This window comes from Cebidichthys violaceus, unplaced genomic scaffold (assembly GCF_023349555.1).
Source record: "Cebidichthys violaceus isolate CVI_PGR_0920_01 unplaced genomic scaffold, fCebVio1.0.p SCAF_42, whole genome shotgun sequence".
Taxonomy (NCBI): domain Eukaryota; kingdom Metazoa; phylum Chordata; class Actinopteri; order Perciformes; family Stichaeidae; genus Cebidichthys; species Cebidichthys violaceus.
In genome coordinates, this window is record NW_027176617.1 from 1580063 (window position 1) to 1601730 (window position 21668).

The 21668-nt window shown below is 41.3% G+C and overlaps 2 protein-coding genes across 2 annotated transcripts; both read right to left on the bottom strand.

Moving 5' to 3' along the window:
- Positions 1-1015: 1015 nt before the first annotated feature.
- On the bottom strand, positions 1016-13572 carry LOC137886190 (zinc finger protein 385D-like). Its single transcript, XM_068728515.1, has 8 exons — positions 13448-13572; positions 10628-10722; positions 5829-5936; positions 5220-5388; positions 3840-4091; positions 3570-3751; positions 2347-2448; positions 1016-1784 (listed from the first exon to the last, which is right to left on the bottom strand). The coding sequence occupies exons 1-8, from the start codon at positions 13455-13457 to the stop codon at positions 1542-1544; spliced, it is 1161 nt and encodes a 386-aa protein (XP_068584616.1). The 5' UTR covers positions 13458-13572; the 3' UTR covers positions 1016-1541.
- Positions 13573-18512: 4940 nt separating this feature from the next.
- Positions 18513-20842, bottom strand: LOC137886179 (ras-related protein Rab-25-like). Its single transcript, XM_068728500.1, has 5 exons — positions 20592-20842; positions 19932-20127; positions 19456-19649; positions 19201-19281; positions 18513-19115 (listed from the first exon to the last, which is right to left on the bottom strand). Exons 1-5 carry the CDS (start codon positions 20626-20628, stop codon positions 18988-18990), a joined length of 636 nt encoding a protein of 211 aa, XP_068584601.1. The 5' UTR covers positions 20629-20842; the 3' UTR covers positions 18513-18987.
- Between the last annotated feature and the right edge of the window lie 826 nt (positions 20843-21668).

Genomic DNA, 21668 nt, shown 5'->3' on the forward strand with positions numbered 1-21668 from the left:
ATTCTGACAGCCTGTGGAGAATTGAGAATACCACACACAGATGTTCACAATCACCCCAGATGATTAATAATAATAATGATAATGACTGCTGTGACAACTGGAGAATCATGAGGCTGTGATTGATTGGAAGATTATTCTCTGAATTGGCCTGTAGAATTATTTACTTTGGAGCTGCTGAGCGAGAAAGAAGCAAAAGATATCTAACTAACTAATCCAGTTTGGTGTCAGTTGACTGATGAAAGACCAAAACAAGAAGATAGTCTGAGGGGTCATAGAAAGTTGAAAAAAGACAGCAATCACACAACCTGATGGAGTGAGTTAAGACTTCGACCTCTGAGAAAAATAATCATCATTCACTGAACATCAGCATAGAGTCTCATCAGCGATCACACAAATGTGGTCAGTAAAACTAGCTGTCAGTTTTTTCACAAACAACATTAGCTTACCAAGAGACACACATTGATTGAGGCTGCAGTGTTGTGAACATCATCAGACAGACAGACATTAAAGTCAGGCAGAACATTCTTGCCTTGATTTATCACAGAGAATGAGGGGGAGGGGATTCAGAGGCTACTCTTCAGTAATAAATAGTTGGAAAAAAGTCTTCAAAGTCCTCCGTAGCCACATAAAGGTTATGAATGCGCTTTTTTCAATTTTGTTTTTCAGGAAAATACTTGAATACAAACCAAGAGAAGTTTTTGCGTACTGCTAAGCAGCAAAGGAAGATGAAATTGGCTTTGGTCTGCGCCTGAATGCAAAGAGTTATGGGCGGAGGTGGTGTGCTACATTTCTAGCAGTGTCTGGGTGAACACCAACGCAAGGAGCTGAAAAGACTAACGTAGATGTTTGTTACAGCATATGTCTTATTTAATACATCTGTTGGAACAAAGCTGTGTCGCCATATGAACACCAAGTTAAGTTGAAAGGATGTTGCTCTTATTTTTGAATAAAATGCACGTTATGGAGCATTGAATTGGTAATAAAGAATCTTCTGGGGTCAAACATGAGTATCCACAGCTATTGTTTATTGGAAAATAATAAACCTCTTCACTCAAGCATGCTCTGACTGGCATATATATATACTTATATGCATATCTGCACACATAAACACACACAGCTATAGACATCATGGAAGTTCACCATGATGCATCTTTCATCTATATATTTCCATTTTAATATGTTTTTTCTTGATTGTCACATAGATGATCAGCATCTATAAAAAAGTGTTTATTACTGGAGGAATGAAGCAGTAGTGCAGCAAACATGTTGTAAAGTTTGACTTCTATGATGACTATATCTGCGTATGCACTCAAACACATTCACACAAATGCTCACATCAGAAAATGCTGTTGTTTACACTGCTTTGTACTTCCTCCATCGCAATCTACTTTGTGGTTTTGGGCCCAGGAAATAATCTTCAGGCCTGGTCCATGACACCCACAGCATCTGTTGTTAGTAGAGCACTGTCTTATATCACATGTTGTTCATGTCTCAGGTCTGCTTTTAGCTGCAGCTCAGAGCTGATTGAGACGTCGACGGGGTCAGTAGGGGGAAAACAGAACCGATGCGTGTGCTGAACAGATGGGTCCAGGGGCCGAATGCAGCAGCGCCTGGGGGAGGGGCTGACTCTGAAACAGGGCGGGGCTCGAGTTCGAGGCAGGGCGGAGAGGGAAGGGGGGCAGCATTGCCATGGCAGCAGCAGCGGCAACAGAGAGTTGACGCTGTAGGAGACAGGAGGCCAGAGGTTTGGTCAGGTCTTGCTCCTTCCGTAGAGCAAGACGTATCTGATGAGGAAAACCACAGACAAACAAACTGCAATCAAGGTTTGCATGAGGAAATTGACCAGTTAAGTAGGAAACTAGGGACGGACAAGGAGATTACATTACATTACAGTCATTTAGCAGACGCTTTCATCCAAAGCGACTTACAATTCAGTATCTATCTATACACTGTAGGCACAGCTACGGGAGCAATTTGGGGTTAAGTGTCTTGCTCAAGGACACATTGCCATGAGACTAGCGGAGCAGGATCGAACCGCCGATCCTCTGATTGAAGGACGACCCTGCTCTCCACTTAGCCACGGTCACCCACGAGATAAAGTCTTAGCAGCTACTTGGGCAATAGAAGTACAAACTGTCCCAGTTACTGCCAAACAATCTTATCTGGAGTCTGCTCTCCTGCCTTTTTTCCCTCTCACGAGGTCAAGGGATTACAACATGCGGTTTTTCAACCCATATCGCAGACAAGGGAGTGAAGCTTCCTGGAAAAGGGTCTAGAGAGTCAACTCATGTACATAAACACAATCATGAGGGATGACAGTAAATCAAGCAACAGCAGAGTACTCACTGCTTGGAAACTCTGGTGACGCTCGGTGGGAGTGTAAGGGCTGAACTTAGGCTTGGCTGGTTTACCTGCTGCTCTGTCCTTGTGTCTCCTACTGCTGATGTGCTGGACAAGAACAACAGACAGACGCAGCATAAAATGCAGAGCGTACAAAGAAAGAACGCATCAGTTGCCTTTGTTTGGAAGAGATAATTAAAGGAAACCTAATCAAAGTTCTTAATTTGATGATTCAGACAGCATGTCGATATTTTGTTGGCTCTGACTGAGATTCAAAATATTCATGAGGGGGCGGGTTTGGAAATCTTTTTGGTTTGATTGACAAGCACAAACAGATGGCTACGGCCACACAATCAGCAGTGTACTGCTAAATATTCATGAGCACCTGGCCAAAGTTAACTTTTAAACAGTCAGTCCAACACTGAGCATTCATATCACGAACAGAGATGCTAACATCATATTCAGATGCTCGCTGAAAAAGACAAGGCTCAGTAGCTTTGTGCTCATCATTTTTAGGGATCTGTGATTTTAACTCACCTGCAGCGACAGGTGTGGGATGTTTGCACTGTGGTTTGACAGAAAATTTGCACGGTCCTGAATTGCCTCTCTGTAATACATACTGGATAAAGTGACGTTGAATCTGTTGATGCCTTTGAGCGATTCGGCTACTAAAATCTGCCAAACAGAATATGTCTTGCTTAAAACTTAAAGTTAAAAAATAATTTAAAAAAATGAAGGACATTATATTTAAAAAAATGTGTCCCTTAAATCACATGAGCATTAAAACACAAAGTGGACTTTGAATTCAATTTCAGCAAATAAATCCCTTTTAACCATTTCTATCGCTAACGATAGTGTACCTCAATGTAACAGTGCACATCACACACAGATCACAACAAACCATGTTGAACAATTTCTTCTGAGTTTTGAAAAATGTAAAATGAATGAATTATAGAAAAATAAAGATTTGGCCTCACTAATCCAGGGATGTCCATGCAAAATATCCCAGTAAAAGATTTTTCTGGTAATCTATTTTTCTGGTTCTATAGTCACAAGTTTGTTCCAAAGCAGGATCATCTAAATTTAGTCTGACGCTTGGAGGTTCAAATCCCAAATCTTCGCTGATGCAACTGGTCTAAACTTAGCTCCGTAATGGACTGTGTTTCTGTGTTAATCAGTACAACAACTAACCACTCTGACATTTGTTCCTGACATTTTCAGCAACTGACCTGTTTGAGCTGAGTCTCGGAGTTGACGTGCACATCGCAGATCTCACAGTGAAATGTTTTGTTCTGGAGTCCAGTTGGCGACTCAGACGGCACTACCAACTTGACCTTGACCCCCGTCCTCGGGAAGGACTTGATGGCTCCATCACCACTCCTAGCCTGCAGCATTGTCTTGTGCTTAGTGCCTGAGCAGATATAAAGCCATGTGAACACAGCATCAAACACAGCACAAGCAGGCTAAGCTTGACTACAGCAGCGCATACAGGTCCTCACCACTATTGTGGGCCTGCAGCTGGGAGGCAGAGTTCACAGCAACCTTGCAGAGGGAGCAGTAGAGCAGACGTAAAGCTTTCTCTTCTTCTGTTTCCTCCTCTGGAGCCACCTCCATCTCTCCGTCTCTTTGTGTCTCTGTCTCTGGTGTCCTCAGGCTGGGTGACAGGGAGGGTTCAGAGGGTGCGTTCACAGTTTCAGTGGAGCCGCAGCTCGATGGCGACGCCTCTGATGTAGGGTTTGGGGGTGAGGGTTCTGAAATGAATGCAGAAAGAAACAGAAAGCTCTTAATAGGCCAGTGTAAACAGTGCAAGAAACAAAAATATGATAAGAAAGGAACAGAAAGAGAAAAGAAAGTCAGCAAGAGAGATGGAGACCATGAAGATGAGACACATTTAAACATTTTTCCACAGATTTCTGAACTTCTACTGCTTACAAAAAGAACTGATTTCATGATGTGTACAGAGACAGAGATACAAACTCACCAAGCTACAGGTGTCTATGAGCTCTATCAACATCTCTAATCGCACTAATAATCAATGATTTCCCCAAGGATCTGCCTCCCAGCACTTAAATTTAGAGTTTAGAGTTAGAGATGATTTTGGCTGTATTATCTTTTGTGAGACTGACTTGTAGAGGTTCCCTGGAGGAGCGTGTGCTGATTTAAGGAATTACTCTTTGCAAATAACAATGATTAGCTCTGCCTAGCTGGGTGGATGTCTATTTGTTGCCATTGACTCCCCCACTCATTGAGGCCGACGAGGCTGTTTGTTGAAGTAATCTTCAGAGAGCTCTCCTGCCATCTCATCCACTTCCCTTAAAACTGGAAATGATCACTCTTTCCCTCACTCTTCAAACACACTCTCACGGTAGCGATAAAGTACGATTCTTCAATCTTTTTGCTTTTTTAGCTTGCAGCAAAATGTATTATTTTCATTTCAAAACACCCACACGCAAAAGTAGCACATCAGGACTGGCACACAAACACAGACATGCTGGGAAGCAGTCAACGCTTTAACATACCTCCACACTTATATTGACACATCTCCAGGCACACATGTACTCTCACACACACACACACACACACACACACACACAATACAGTTACCCACTGATTTTCAAAGCATTGTAATGTGCTTTTGATCTCAGGAGGCCACTCAAGAGGTCGGTAAATGTGGATATGAAGAAGGAGCGGAGGGTAATTCTCAACCTTTAAGCTCTTCACTGTGAAACCCAAAGCAGCAGGAGGTTTATCACATCAAAGAATTAAAGTCGTGACTGGGAAAAGCCGCATATTCATATATCTAACACTGTCATACATTTCATGTCTGCACACACACCCACATACACAGGGGAAGCATGTGTGCCTGCAGAGACACACACCTCCTGATGTCGTGTCAGCGCTGGAGGGCTGTGAGCAGGGTGACGGGAGGATTTGCGATGTGGTTTCCCTGGCAACCGGTTCAGAGGTCCTGATCTTTAAATCGGGGGTGTCCATCGCTTTCAGCCTTTTTGTGTGTTTGATACCAGTATAGTGGGGAAAAGCCTGTGCCTGTTCACACAACAACAAACAAGAAGGTATGAAGTAATTGCACACAATTATTTAGTTATGTGAACCTGAAATGTTTTTATGCAAAGCAACAATACATGACGTGAATGTGAGTATTAAAGGCTGATATCCCTTCACATTGATAACAGATGTGTTAAAATATAGACTAACACCAGCCAACAAGTTGATCAAAGTTTGTTATGTAATATAGACATGGGTGTGGTGACTTCTGTAATTAGCACAGTAAATAATGCCTACTCTACAAAGACAAATATTAAGAGGTGTGCACATTTCACCCAATTATGAAATGGGGCAGGTCTAACCTCAGGCAGTCCTCCTAAGCCGTTCCAACTGTCATGTAAGGGTGTGTGTGAGAAATAATAAAAGCACCCTGAAAGAAAAACAATTCAAAGTGTGTGTGGTTCCAACACAACAGCACCCACCTCAGAGTTGAACCTCAGTGGAAAGACTCCGCAGGAACTGAGCTTCCTCCTCAGTGGCGTTGTTAGCCCGAAGCCTGGGCCAATCAGAGCTTTATGGATGTGATCCATCTGCAAAAAAGGAGAAGCGTAAAATGAAGGTCATGACCGGTTCAGGGTTGTAAAAGGCCAGACTGAGTATGTAGTGAAAGTGATCACCTGTAGTGTTAATGGCATGCTGTCTGGAAGCTACTTATGTGCTCCTTTCAAGAAACACAGATTCATAACATCTCAGGTAATAGGTGGGTGTTGTAAGAAGGAGCTGAATGGGGGAGTAGTTTTCTGGCATGCATGGACACAACAGTGTGTGAATGACATACCCTGCACTGAGGCTAAACCTTGACTAACCCCAACAGGTTTAAAGTGAGTATGAAACACTTAGCACCTGTAAATTTGAAAGTTGCCATTTAAAAGCTTGAAGGTTGCTGACCAGGGGCCCTCTCGGGTTTGAGCAAGCGGTTCTAACTAGCACTTGGGGGGGGGGGGGGAATAAAATAGTGAGTAACAATCCACAACAAAATGATATGCTTATTCTACATAAACTATAAAAACTATGATAATACTTATTTTCTTTGGTGTTTTTGTCATATACAGATATGCAATGATGATTGCTTGGTAATAGTCACATTGATGTTGTTCAGTGTCAAGTCATATGTCACTGTTTGATCATGTGAACAGACTATACAATATACTGTGGCTAGTTTAGACGCAAATTCTGTGAAGACCGACAAGCTCAGCCCATCTGCAAGCCGAGCGAGCAGTCACGCCTTTCAAGCTGTGAGAAAAGAAAAAGGGAAGAAGATAGCCAATCGCCCTAAATTTGATTCCTTTTGCTTTTTCTTTACAAACAGTCACTAACCCATGGTGTGTGTGATTCATAATAGCAACCAGCATGTACTAGGGCTTGTCATAATAGCGTGCACTAGAGTAGCAGCTTATGGGCACCAATTGACAGCAGAGAAGTGGCATATGCAGAAAGGAAGATTGGAAAAGCTCCTATGAAAGTTCTGATGATTTGATTTTCCAAACAAAAACATGTAAATATGAGTGTTAAGAGTGACCACCCTGAATCCCACCTGACCACCTGGCCTCCGCTCTCCATGATGGAGCAAACTATAAACTACATTTTACAGCCACCTTTCAAACCTACAGGGGGTGAGTGCTTCATGCTGAAAGCCAAGCCTCACCCAGTCTTTTTCCAAGAAGATTCAGATCCTGCTGATGGTCTTTTAACCAGACAGTTAGACATGAGGGTGGGGTTTAGAAACATTCCTTAAAAGGTGTCATTCACTTTTAAAAGAATGCTTTTCACTATTCAGAGAAGACTGAATCACAGTTTTAAAATTATGTGCTGCATGCACCTTTCACCCCAAGACTAGGTTTCTTTGAGAGTGTAAGAAACAGGCAGTAAGCCTCTGCATGTCTTTGTGTGTGTGCGTGTGTTTGTCTGTCTATGTACACAACTATACCAGTAACTGACCACACATCACCTCTGAACATTACTGGTTTAATGAGCCCATATACTCAGTGCAATAAAACCCAACAGGCCTTTGTTGAACATAACAAACTTGTGATGAAATGTAGGGAGCCATATAATCAGTCACAATCAGGGAGGCATTATGGAAATCTGGCTGGAGGTGACATAAAAATGAATATATTGTTGTGGGCCAACCAACTAGTGCTGTAAGCCCTGAGGACATTAACTGTAGCCACTAGAGATTGTGCTTGTTTCTTTCTAGTGCCAGAAATGAATTCTTTGCTCTTCAAATGTTAAAAACGCAACAGAATCTGGAAGTGTGTGTGTGAGTGTGTGTGTGTGTGTGTGTGTGTGTGTGTGTGTGTGTGTGTGTGTGTGTGTGTGTGTGTGTGTGTGTGTGTGTGTGTGTGTTCATTTTCTTTGATCATCACTCTAGGCAGCTGCAGTGAAATGCTTCTCTGCAGTCACTGGTCTCTTATCTCTCTGTTTCCCTGCAGCTGTCTGTCTATGTAAAACTCAAGCAAACACATAAAAACAAATATAGTTCTGTCGTGTACCATATCTGAAATACAAATCATGATATCATAAAAGTAAAACAAATAATTCAGTAACTAAGCTTCTGTAATAAGCATGGACATATACGGTGAGTGTTTAATGTAGCACATCAATAACAACATGGCCACATTCGTGTTACTCATTTATGAGGACGTAGTTTTCTATTTCTCCGATTGAGACGGAACATTTTAACATCAGTAAAAGGCCTCCCTCCCTCCGCAGCCCCCAAGGCTCCAGTATCACTATTTGACCTTCCATCACACATTCCTCACTTCACCCCTCCATCTGCTCCCCTCTGAACTCTCTGCCTCTCTCTTTCGTGGCCGTCTGATCAAAGTCACCTTATTGCCTCCCAGTGGACTCACTCTTACCCTCCACTCCCAATCCACACTCTCGGGTGGATAAACACCTGTGGCAAAGTCATTTTTCCCTTCTTACTCATTGCCTTTCTTCTGTTGTCTGTACGCACACACGCACAGTCATATTTCCATCACTTTACATTACATTAACTTGCATTCATTTCCTGGAAACTTACCCTAACCCTAACCAATTCTAGCCTAATCCTAACCGTAACTGTAGCCGTAAACCACTTCTTCACCCTAAAATATAATGATTTACGTTATGGAGAAATGCATTTTTTCCCCAAAAGGAAAGCGAGTCTCCTTAATGTGACTGTGTAAACAGATTTATGTCCCCACAACATAAGTAATACACACACACACACACACACACACACACACACTATATCTACCCTCCCGGCTTATTGTGACATTAAAACCAATAAAAGCAGTAAAGTCAGTGGGATATATAGTAAATAAAGACCTCCACCACATAGCTTCAGCATTAATCAGTACTTTGTCTCGAAGTTCCTCATACACTGCGGTGGTTACGTGTCAGACGTGCTCAGCTCAATGGAGTGAGTTAAGGCTGAAACATATGGCCCAGTAAAGCAAAGCAGACTTTTACCTGGAGCACAGTCAAGCGCCTCAACATTTATAATGATGAATGATCCTGGATTTATATTGTGTACCAGCGTGACTGCTATTTGTGAGCACATGACATCAAGCAACTAGAGTGGGTTACGATGAATGAGCTGCTGCTTTTGGTTCTTTGTCATTTAAATGAGTATTTGCTTGGAAACAAAGGCACTTGTTTTTGTTTCCAATTCTGTCAAACTACAAGCAAAACTAGCCTGTGAAGTCCCAGTTTGGATCCCTGGCAAATTACACCCAACCAATACCAAGCATTGTAAAGGTCAGACAATATTCCTCAAACTGCAGAGTTGGTGAAGTGTTGGAAATGCAATAAAATGAGAGAAATGAGTTATAGATAGATGAGAAGGGATGTGACTCAGCAGGGAGAGGGTCTTGTGAGACTTTAGAAGACATCTTTTAACCTGTGTTAAATTATAAGCGAGACAGCTTTTTCTGAACCCAGTAGGAATCATCCATTACGAGGAAGTCAACGGATAAACAAAACTTGTTTTGAAATTTGATCAAAAATGTTAATATTTTGATTTGTGTGTGCAGGGTAAAGGAGGAAGAGAACAAAGAAAGAGAGAGGAGGGTCAGTGGAGAAAGTGATGGAGTGATGCAGAGTTGAAAACTCTGAAAGTAAGAAAGAGTGCATGACTGGGTGGGAGATGGGGAAGATGACAGCAGGAAACAAAGTGGAAAATACAAGAAAAGAGAGCTGAATTGAAGAGGGTGATGGAGCAAGAGCAACACAGTAAAGTGCACAGGATGGATGAGAAGGCTTGAGAGGAGAGAGAGGTGAAATGGAGGGGAGGGGGGCCAAGACCTCCTCAGGTGGCAGAATGGCTTTTCGACAAAGAAGGAGATGCTACACTCCCACACATTGCAGATTTAGAACACTGAACACTAACAGTCCAGCAGACACACACACATACACACACAATCCTCTCTTTCTTGTAATCGCTCAAATTATCACTCTACATCTCTCCTTCTTAACATCGAAGAGAAAATCCCGGTTTAAAGACAAGACCAAAGTTAAGAGAAGGGAGGACTTTTGCTTCAGAGTGAGTATTTGGCCAGACTCAGTGATGGGATCATGAGTCATCTCAACTTCATCTCAAGTTTAGGTTTTCTAAACGGGTATTAACGAAAGTGTGAGGACAAAAAACACATCATGATTTCTTGGCTTCATGTGCTCGAAACAAATAGAGGTGTTAGAAAAGTGCTTTGTGCTAAAATACAAATAAATACGTAGCAGCTATGGAGTCAAGCTACATTACTTATACTGCATTGATCCATGCCAGAAAAAATGACTTCATACATCGTGAAGCCAGGAGTATATGGAGGCATACAGTACAATCCCCCTGTAATCCAGACGTCAACCCTGTCTGACACATCAACTCTCTTCTGGGCTTGGACTTGGCCAGCTTTGTTTCTCTCCACCTTCACAAGCACCGGGACAGACAGCTCTAAGAAAAGCTGTGTGAGGAATATCAAGGAATCAGCTCCACCCTCCAGCTGGTGTGGAAATGTCACAGCTCTCTGCATCAGAGGTGATATATTTGGAAAGGGTGTAGGCAGCTCGCTCATGCATCTGTGTATTGAAAAATAAACTCCACACAGGCAGACTGTTATAAACACTTGCAGCAGAAATCGGCGTGATGAAGTGAGCGATTTGGGATTTCTGATTTTCTTTAAAAGGCACAGTTGGTGAGATCGTGGTTGCTGTGACAACTACGATGACTGGAAGTACTCACGTCGGTGAATCCAGGAAGCAGATGGAAGGGGACGAGGGGCTTCGGGCCTGGGGAGGGGTGGGTTCTCCCCAGCAGAGCGCTGTGACACACACTACCTGGGGAGGAGACAGGTAGATAAACATATGAAGAAATGACTCAATAGAGATGAGGTGATTCTCTTTAGAAATAATAATATGGTGATGATGATAGCAAATACATATAGAAGCTATATGAAGACATTCTGTGCTCAAAGTTGTTGTGCTTATAAACTTGTCTGACTGTTTAGGATTGTCAGAACACAGTGTTGTTATAAGTTTCCTTCAGTTTTTTCCTCTTTTATTTTCATTGCAACTTTACTATGTATGATGCTTGTCAGTTTTTTTAGTTGTGGCAGGAGCACTAACCAAGGCTCATTTGTATTAATATTGTTAAATGCCAATGTTGATTAATGTGCTTTCTTACCCATAAACATAAAATTAAATTAACAAAATTTGGGGTCATAAATATAATAAAACGTTCTTTTGACTATTAGACAACTAACGAAAAAAAATATGTCTGCTCTGCAGTGTCTTATTTAGGTTTTACTCATCCTTATTGGCAGTTATTGAAATAAGATACACTCAGATCACTTTGTTTTATGTTGATTTGAAACACCTACTCACCTACAGTGAAGTAAAATGTGGAACTGAGGTGGCAGGTAAGGCCTACATACATTGGCTAAACACTATAAAAAAAGTACAGTTCATTGTGACACCATTGTGTCTTATCCGTGTCCTATCTCTACTTCACTACATTTGAGAGTGCAATATTCTTTGCAGATTAAGATTCATTTTATAAAATGCGAGGCAATGTCTGTGCAAGTTTGGTTTGTCTGTATATGTGTTTACATGTTAATATGATAAAAAACACTCCTAAAATTACAGTCATTTCTAAAATAAAGTAATTACTAAAAAAAATATTTTACACACAAAACATGAAATCTGATTGTTATAGATTATGTAAGTGTCTGCTAACACATTAATCCATGTGTCCAGTAATTAAACAATACATAACACAATACATAGAACATTCTATGTTCTGTGAGCTTCCTTCAGGCAAGGCAAGTTTATTTGATTAGCGCATTTCAACAAGGCAATTCAAAGTGCTTCACATAAAACCATTAAAGACATCAAAAGATAAGGCAAAAGAAAAGGAGATTTAAAAACAATTAAGAACATTGATTGAAACATTAAAACCAGTCATTAAAACACTAAAAAGCAGTGTAAAAAATAAAATACAGTAGTAAAATGCAAAAATGTCAGGTCGACTCGTGGGGCCAAATGTGTTTTTACACACTTCTGGTTCAATGAGACCATCACTAAAAGTGTGTGCCGCTGTGTCCTGGTTATGGAAGCTTGTTTTGTATTTGAGCAATTCCTCTCTGAGCTTGATTACAGTTCAATTTAAGACAAGCCCGCGTGTGTACTCATCATAATCAAGATCACAGCACACCCATCCGCTCTGCCATTAGTCTGATTGCCTGAAACGCTTGTAAAGTAATTTAAGTATGTGTGCACGCACGTCACGTTGTACTCGTTTTGACATGAATAGGCTATTTGCTTCAGCATGAGCGTGGGAAGGTGAATTTGGTAAGGAGGGAGGGGCTTGTGCACGCGCATATTAGAGAACTTTGCAATTAAATAATAGAGCCAACAGTAGGATAAACATATGATCCATACGTGTTATTAATCAAAGAAGACGTATGGTTGTCAGGGACCTTCACAGTATTACATAAATACTGCCAAGAGGTTTTGAGTCTTTTAAGATTAATTCACTCTTCTGGACATGTTGAGGATCCTGTGGTCATCGTGTTTTCTGTGCGTAACAGCGCGCGATGTATTAGTCATCACAATGATCCACACAGCGCAGTCAGCTGTTACCATAGTATCAATATATCAATTGAAAGTAGATTGAAAACTCAATCAAATTTTGTTTAATGTTTTTCTGGATTTAAAAAAAAAAGATTAATTCAGTTAGATTTGACTATTGCTCACGATCCTGAAACGAATATTTTTTCACCTTTTTAGTTCATGAACGAGACTCGCACAACGTGCGGCGCGGACCGCGAGAAACATGGTGACGCTTGGCATGATACCTGCTCAACCGCCCCTTTCCTCCCAAATTAAACAATTTAATTATTTTCATCAAAGATTTCCTTTAAAGTGTAAAATAGAATTTCCACTCTTTCACTTTGGCCAGATGAAAGACTGCAGCTGCCTCCCCCTTCGCACGTTCATATGCTTTTGTGAGGAATTACTTTAAAGAATTTATGACATACGAGACACGTGGACGAGGTGGCACATACACACACACACTCTCTCTCTCACTCACTCAGTCAGTCACTCACACACTCACTCACACACACACACACACACACACACACACACACACACACACACTTAGAATGTTTCGATACTTCTTAAAGCCTACAAAAGCGATTCATCATCATTAAATATAATTCCATAACTTGCATGTAATAATCTAAAGCAATAATAATTTGTCTTACTGTATCCAGTGATTTTTCATAGTTTATAATCCTGTAAGATTTGTATATTGTAAGGCAATCAACAGTATGGGTACGCATATTTGTTGAAGAGCCAAGCGCCATAAAAAGGCTCTAAACCAAAACAAGCCAAGATTCTAAGAGATGCGTTGAATGGGTTTCCCTATCACAGCCTCTATTTCACTGTGACTGACTTCACAAAGCTCACATCCATCTCAACATAGCAACAAGTGACTCCGCTGCGTTTATAACAACAACAAAAAAGACTCTTTTGAGATTAAAACGCATCGTTTACGTACCAAAATACATGGCAGCTCCAAGTGAAATCCGTTTGCTTAGTGTAAGATAAAGGGGTTTTTCATCTCCATGCAGAGATAAAGCTTTGCGTCTTCTCCTCCACAGTCTGTCTTCCCTCTATATATCTCTCCTGCAGCGCCGATGCTGCTCCTTCCCATCTGGATTCCCTCCTCCTCCTGACTACCCGCCCCGCCTCCTCTTCCTCCTCTTCCTCTGCCTCATCTCTTCACGATTTGGGTTCAAGTCTGCTCCGCATCTCCAGAAATCTGTTTTTAACTCTGTAAACAGACGGAAATGACCTTAATGAGTGTACAGTACCACCCTGGAGTATTGCAAACCCTCAAATGCTAACAGAGCAAGAGGCACATTTGTGTTTGATACAGTGTATAACTCAATATAACACCACAAATCAGAGAGAGGGTTTCTCATCTTTAACAAAGAAACTGCAGTCAGTTTTGTTTTTTTCAGGCAATATCAAAAACAAACTTTCATGCTTGAAAGAATGAGGGGAAATCCTTCTCCTCCTGGCCACAGGGTGACTCCCGGCTGCAGGCGTCTCTCCGGGGCGGATGTGTGTGGAAGGAGACCTGTGTTCTTCATCTGTAAATGACTTCCCATCCTCGCTTTCCTCTCGGGCCCGTGGTATATATTTAGATGCATCCCAGAGCTTTCACTGGGAGGAAACTTCATACAACACATACCAACACAGTCCAGCTAAAAACATCACAGGCTGTCACGCTTCTATCCAGGCTTTTGCATATGCATGCACTCACTCACACTGCATGCAAGGAATATAGTATGTTCATATCTGTCTTTTTGTGTTGCGCACAGACACACACACATGTAGAGAGTTTAGATGTACTGTATCTCTTGGCAGAGACCTTGGTATAACTTTCATATTCCTCAAGTCCAGGCATGTTTCCCCCGTGTCAGGAAAGCGAACAGCAACATGTGTTTTCCCACAATCTGCAACTCCATGGAGAGTTTGTTCTGGAAGGCTGTCAATTCAACAACTGTTCTGAAAATGCACACACACACACACACACACACACACACACACACACACACACACACACACACACACACACACACACACACACTGTCTCGGTGTGCTTGAACTAAGAAACATTTGAATTAGTGATGCGCATAAAGCGGGCACATATTTCTGATTGGACAGTGCAACCCTCATTAGGACGACATACAAGATAAACCATAAAGTGACATAAAATATGAATAAATATATCGGAAAGGTCCCATCCATCTCCATGCTCCTGGCTGAGCCATGTCATCTGGACTGTACCTCCATCCACGAGCCACATGGAACAAAAGCTAAGGAGGAGAAAAATACACACATGGAAATATCTACTCATAAAATCAATTTAACGCCCCTTTTGTCACTTACTGTATTGCCAGATGTTTTGTGTTCCTCTGAGAAAGAGCAGAACACATATTAGGGGCTGGGTGGTATTATAGCCTTTCTCCCCCCTCCCTTGGAAGGAGAAGCTGAAAAGTTTCTCTCAGAGGCACATTTGGAAGCTCAGGGTTTCATATTCTAGGTTTAGCCAGGTGTCTGCGGGTACAAATGTTGGACTGCTGTCAGAAATTTCTGGGTCAGTGGAATTTGTGGTCAGTGCAGCTTCGTAAAACCAAGCAAAAGTCAAGTGTTGTGACTGTGGATAAACGACTTTATTAGGCTAATGTGACTGAAAAAGTTTGCCATTTACGGACTAAAACGTGATCTGCCTCCTACTCTCCAGATGCCATCACTTGAATGAACACTCAGCAAAAAGCTCACCTGTGACACCAGAGGTAATATGTTAATGACAATCCAATTTCACACTGTTTCTGGTCTCGGGTTTCAGCTGAAAGCAGCACTCAAATAATAGTTCACTGCATCAGTTTACACCTGCAGCCGTTTAGCACCACAGACTCTCAGCCAAACGCCGAGGCTGTCATGGCAACTGAGGTATGTAATATTATGGTAAGTGAACCGATGCTGAGGTCTCTCGGTTCTGTTTGTCGCTGGCAACCTGTTTAATTGTACGCCGGAAAGGAATCTCGTAACCCCAGCTCGGCCTTGAATACGGACAGCCAAGCAAAACGGAAATTAAGAAGAGACATTTTAAAGAAGTAAAGTGACTATATGGGGAAGAGGTGATACAGACACAAGAGAGCACACACATGTACACAGGCAGTTATGGAAACCGTTTTCAAGCTTCAATCAGGAGTGAATAACACACTTAACATTTTCTCTGCAATCACCTTCAGGCCACAATTCACATCTCAGCTCTCTCTCTCTCTCTCTCTCTCTCTCTCTCTCTCTCTCTCTCTCTCTCTCTACTGCACATTTTGAGGAGTAAAGAGTCTGAATATGCAGCCACCCATCAGCTCACCTCTCCCTTTGATTGGTCGCCATAACAACATCACCATGGTAATCAGCGTTCAATGAGTATGATTCTATTTATGTGATGTCAGATGACAGAGAAATCATAAATTGATGTTCTCAGCTGAATTGCACTGAAAGATGCAGGATGATGGAGGAATGTAGGCTTGTCGCACACTTGTGTTTAAACTTTGGTTTTGTGTTCATGTTTGTGTGCACATGTGGAGGTGTGCACGCACATACAGACGCAATTATATACAGTACATACACACATGGCACATCAGCCAATGTGACACAATAGTAACAAACCATAACTCTCGCTCTTGATGACAAGAGTATGCTCAAGACCTCTGCACTTTAACATAATCTTGTTACATAATGATATTATTACTGTCCAACTTACTGTCAAATGAATACCCTGTATCTCCAAATTTGGTTTGGATTATGGGTTGAGAAGATATTCCTACACCCTAAAAAAAATAAACCACTAGTTGGACGAATAGAAAAAAATGCATCATCACAAAGCTGTCAACAATGCTATTTTTGTTAGTAATATAATTTTTGACATCATGGAGGAACAAGTTTTTCACAGGACAGCAGTGATGAGCAAAAATACTACAAAATAGATATCTTATGTGTATATGAATGAATGTTCCCGGGGTTTTATGTCAGTCTCTGATTATCACATGTGAACAGACGATGGAAGCAGAAATAAACAGCAGGAAAACCGCTCCGTAAAGCATGTTGGATAAAAAAAAAAAAGTCAGGTGTCTGGGAAATCAGGAATCGGAGACGGGAAGAGCAATAGCAAGGCAACCAAAATTATGGATGGAAAGTATGCATTTTAAAAAGATCCATGTTCCTTGGGGTGAAAGGTCATAAGAACACAAAGGTCACAATAATACCCGTACAGATGTGATATTGCAGTAGTAAATTCTAGGAGGACAAGATTCCCCACAAAGTGCTGGAGGAGGTGTCATAAAAGGGAGATAGAAAGCTCCATTTTGGGGTCAGAGTTGCCATACTACTCATCACTTTAGCATATATGAGTCTTGGTTTCAAACACTTTTTTTACAAGCTACACATGTCAAGTAGCATGTGGGTAATAGCCACCTCATGTATGTGTTAAATCCAAGTCTTTCCGACCACTTTAAAACAAGGTCGGAAAGTGGTCTACACACAGATTCAGGTGGAATTTGGGAGAATCTGTAAAGTGGTAGCTTATAAAGAACAAAGAAGAGCTTGTAATCTTTTCTTAATTCAATTACTTTTGCAAAGATAACCCTTACCTTCAGGCTCTGAACAGAAGGAGATTTACAGATATCATGACCTTTCAACCTGTGCAGCCTGCTCAGCCTGCATGGATTATTACACCAGATGCTTTAACTCAGCCCATAAAAATACCCTCATTCACAGGAAATAATTAAACATATATAGCCCGGTGCAGAGCCTTCCCTATCATGGTTACAGGGGAGAAACTTAATAAAAGAATTTGTGGTCATTTCATTTTTGCAAAATGATCGTCAAGCAGAAAAGCCTTGCTTGGACACACAGACACAGACACACACACACACACACACACACACACACACACACACACACACACACACACACACACACACACACACACACACACACACACACACACACACACACACACACACACACACACAGAAAGCTCCTTATGCACATCTGTGAGCCAGAGATAGAGCACTATCTGTCCAAAATGTCATTAACTACCACTGCTGTAGATTTATATTCTCTCAGTCGTGCCATATGAGCCTGTCCAATTACATCCATAGTCTGTACAACATATAACAATTCGATCTGTGAATAAATGTATTATATGCGGGAAAAGTGTAAATTAATTCCCTCCTTCATGGGCACGCTGATTAGCTTGTCGAGAGGGCATTAGAGGTTGCTACCATGGTGACAACACTGCAGCGCCACATGAGCTTAATATTATGATCATTAATGAAATGAACAGTTGGATTAGATGGCGGTACGAGTCGTGCTGGAATTAATAAGGAAATGAGCGAGGGAACAAAAGCACTGCACAAAACAGCACTGATGCTATAAATTCAACATGCAGCAGCAGCACTGCCATCTACAGGCTGATGAGAGACAAACCTTCAACTCACTAGATTAGTGTTCACAGTTGTTTTTCAATGTGGCCCCTTAATATGAAGCAATGTCTATGAGCAACCCCCAACAGGCCCATGTCTACAACTACAACTGACAGATATTCTATCCAGTGGTGGAAAGCAATTTTGTAAATTTAGTCAAGTAATATACAATTTTGAGGTACTAGTACACTACGTTATATTTCTACTTAAGTACAATTCAGTACCCCGCACCATTTATTTGACATCTCTAGTAGCTGTTCCAGATTTCAGACACACATATTATGCATTTTTATAGATTGAACTACCCAACAGCATATAAATTAGTTAAAGTTTGCTTCATCTCATCAGCCTCAACATTAAACACTGCTTACATGTTAATGCATCAATAATAACATCCCTGTAATATACTGTATTATATACAATAGTTTTATTAGACTATATTTTGTTGATTAAACTTCTGCACTTTTACTAATGCAACTTACTGATAACAGTGTTGTTTTACATTGGGGATATCACTACTTTTATTAAAAGGTTTTGAGTTTTTCTTCCACAACTCTTTATCTCAGATCAGCCCTCTCTCCTATTCCCTCCTCTAGTTTAGAAAACATGTCTAATGAAGATAATGAAGTCATGACTTTGTGTGGTAATTACACATAGATAGAATGCCGTAAATAATTTATTCCAAGTGAATCCCAAAGCATTGCTTCGTAAAAGCAATAGAGCTTTACGTCTTTTTAAAACATGAGGATAAGAAAAATTGCACATCTATCTCTAGTAAAACACACCCATTAGCCACCACAAGAAATATAGCATATAAAATATAGATTTTCTCAAAATCCATATCTTAATTTATTGTTTTTGACTTTTTATATTTAAAGAGGTTTGTACATTGACTGCTCAAGTGTTAAGCAGGTACCTCGCTCTTCAAATTGGATGTGAATGATGTCATGCTTAAGTTTCAGCGACAGTCAAGCTTGTGAAACCCAAGTTGTTTTCACTTGGGCAGAACAGGTCTTTACAGGGCAGCAGTCTGTTAGGAGCTCTTGCAGCAGTTTCTACGCTCCCCCTGTGCCTCGCTGTTGCGTCCGATGGGGCTGGAGATGGTTACAGCACAAATGGAGCCGCGGGTCACCTCCCTGCTGGCCACCTTCTTATGAATCGCTGGAAACAATGAAGCAAAAATGCCAGGTTTGCATCAGTAAGTCATTCAAAGAGGACGTACCGATGACACACTGACTGAACGTACCTAAGAGGACTTCATTGAAAGCAACTTCGACATTGGTGGAGTCCAACGCTGACGTCTCCATGAACATGATACCTCTCTTCTCTGGGTTGATCCAAGGGGGGGAAAGCAAGGAAAGCAAAGAGCACTATCAACAAACACAGACATATTGAAGGTGCAATATTGACATTACTGAGTATTAAATACACTCAATTATCACAAGAAACCTTCAGATACGGTATTATAAAAACCCAGTCATATAACCGGTTCCTAACCGACCTGCAAAATCCTTGCCCTCCTCTGTTGGCACGGTCCTGAGGGTATCCAGGTCTCTCTTGTTTCCCACCAGCATGACCACGATGTGAGGGTCTGCATGGTCGAACAGCTCTTTCAACCATCGATCTGCACTCTCATAAGTCAGGTGCTTGCTAATATCATAAACCAACAGTGCTCCAACTGCTCCCCTGTAATACCTGAGAGGTGAGAGAGAGCAAACAGTTATGAGTTGCATCTTCTTAATCAAACTGGAAGCTGTGTGGTAATGGCTACGTGTGTGAAGGAGGTGCAACTATTAATTGCATGCAATCAGTGTTACTTTAATTGGCACGTGTGAGCAAACACTGATGTGAGGATTCTAACCTCTTCATTATGTCTTTATTACGTGTGTGTGTGTGTGTGTGTGTGTGTGTGTGTGTGTGCGCGTGTGTGTGTGCGCGTGCATGTGCGTGTGTGTGTGTGTGCGTGCGTGTACCCACGCTGAGGTGATAGCTCTGTAGCGCTCCAGCCCAGCTGTGTCCCAGATTTGGGCTTTGATGGTGTAGTTGTCCAGCTGAACAGTCCGCGTGCTGAACTCGACGCCGATGGTAGTACGACTGTCATGATTGAACTCATTCTTAGTGAAGCGAGACAGAAGGTTGCTCTTTCCTACGCCAGACTCCCCTATCAAAACCACTTAAACAAGCATAGACAGGAAAATCTGAAAATAATTCATTATAAATACTTTATCTGATTAACACATTAGTTTTTTTGACACATGAAGTCCAAAACACCTATGTTAATTGGTCAAAACCACAACTTCCTGTGATGAATCAGATATCACATTATCTCATCTAACACATGTAGACTTGCTGTCACCCTCACAAGACACTGTGACATCACACCAACGTGGCAGACGGAGGCTGACTTTACGTTGGAATGAATGGAATTGAAAATCACAGACGGTTTAAATACACACAGCACAGGAAAGTCTCTTAGTAAACAGGAAATGTAAGAGAACTAGTTTCTTTAGTAGGTCAGAGGACAAATCATTTACATCCAAATGAACAGACAGCCATCACCTCCTGCTTTACTTCATTCTCTCTAGTCCCTCGACAACTTCTACAGAAGTAATCACAGCTTAAGTAAACATTACTCACCTTTGAAGACAAAATTGTATGACTCATCAGACCCCATGCTGCATGTAGTGGCAAAGGCTTTCCTGTTTCACTTATTAAATATCCTGAAGCCACTTTCAATATTTGTTACCAAAGTAGAGAAGACACGGAAAAACCGATAACAAACTCACTCCGGTTAGAAACAGAGGAGAGAAAAGAGAGCAGGTTCAGCTGCTCCTACCTGCTTCCTTCTTTATCTGTGGATAGGTTGTAGCTCATGACTGAGGACAGACGGACAGGCAATCCAGTGGCCTGCCGATCCCTCATCAGCTGACACCCAAGGGAGGGCTGAGGAGGGAGGAGAGCAGGTGGAACAGGTAGAACCACTGGCAGGTAGTAATCAGGAAGAGACTCCACCCATCCATTCATTTGTATGACAATAAACCTTACCCAACAGGTGGATCTGTTTACCAGTACACAATGACACTTTGCCTCATGTCTGATGCCTACAGGGATGTGGGGAGAGATTTGATTTGGCCTGTGGCACCAATTTTCATTTATTATTTTGATTGTACATGAGGAACACAACCTAAAAGCATTATGAATACGTGGCAACCAGCAAACTCAGAGTTTAGGCTCACATGGTAAAGGGTTTTCAAGGTTAAGATACTATGTCATGGTTATATTGACTATGACAATACAAAATTGGGTAACGCTATATTTTACAGGTCCATACATAATTACCTAACCTTTACTGAAGACAAAATTCTGAGGCTGTGAGAAATTCCATTAAAAGAACTTGTCTATTTAAACCAAAGTAAATATTCATTAGAATATTACATTTGTGCATGTTCTACAGATTTACCTAATGGATACCTATATCTAAGGATCTAAGGATAGATGGTGCGGTATGCTGTATGGATTCTAAAACTACTTGAGGCAAATTTGTCATATTGGGCTATGTAAATCAAATTTACAGAGACCTGATTTGAATTTAGGGAGACATATCAGTTCCTTATATGAAAAAATTGGGAAATATGATTATCTGTAAATGAAGTGTTACCCATATGCAACTAAACTGCCCACTTACCTCTCAGTGGGAACATTTGTTACCCAAAC

Bases quoted from the DNA above. Each gene is read 5' to 3' on its own strand.
- LOC137886179 (XM_068728500.1), bottom strand. From the start codon at position 20,628: ATGGGGTCTGATGAGTCATACAATTTTGTCTTCAAAG. The intron at 20,128-20,591 runs GTGAGTAATGTT...TGCTTGTTTAAG, and splicing joins ATACAATTTTGTCTTCAAAG to TGGTTTTGATAGGGGAGTCT. The intron at 19,282-19,455 runs GTCGGTTAGGAA...GGATCAACCCAG, and splicing joins GGAGGGCAAGGATTTTGCAG to AGAAGAGAGGTATCATGTTC.
- LOC137886190 (XM_068728515.1), bottom strand. The intron at 4,092-5,219 runs GTGTGTGTCTCT...CATTCATTTCAG, and splicing joins CGCTGACACGACATCAGGAG to AACCCTCACCCCCAAACCCT. The intron at 3,752-3,839 runs GTGAGGACCTGT...ATATCTGCTCAG, and splicing joins GCTGCAGGCCCACAATAGTG to GCACTAAGCACAAGACAATG.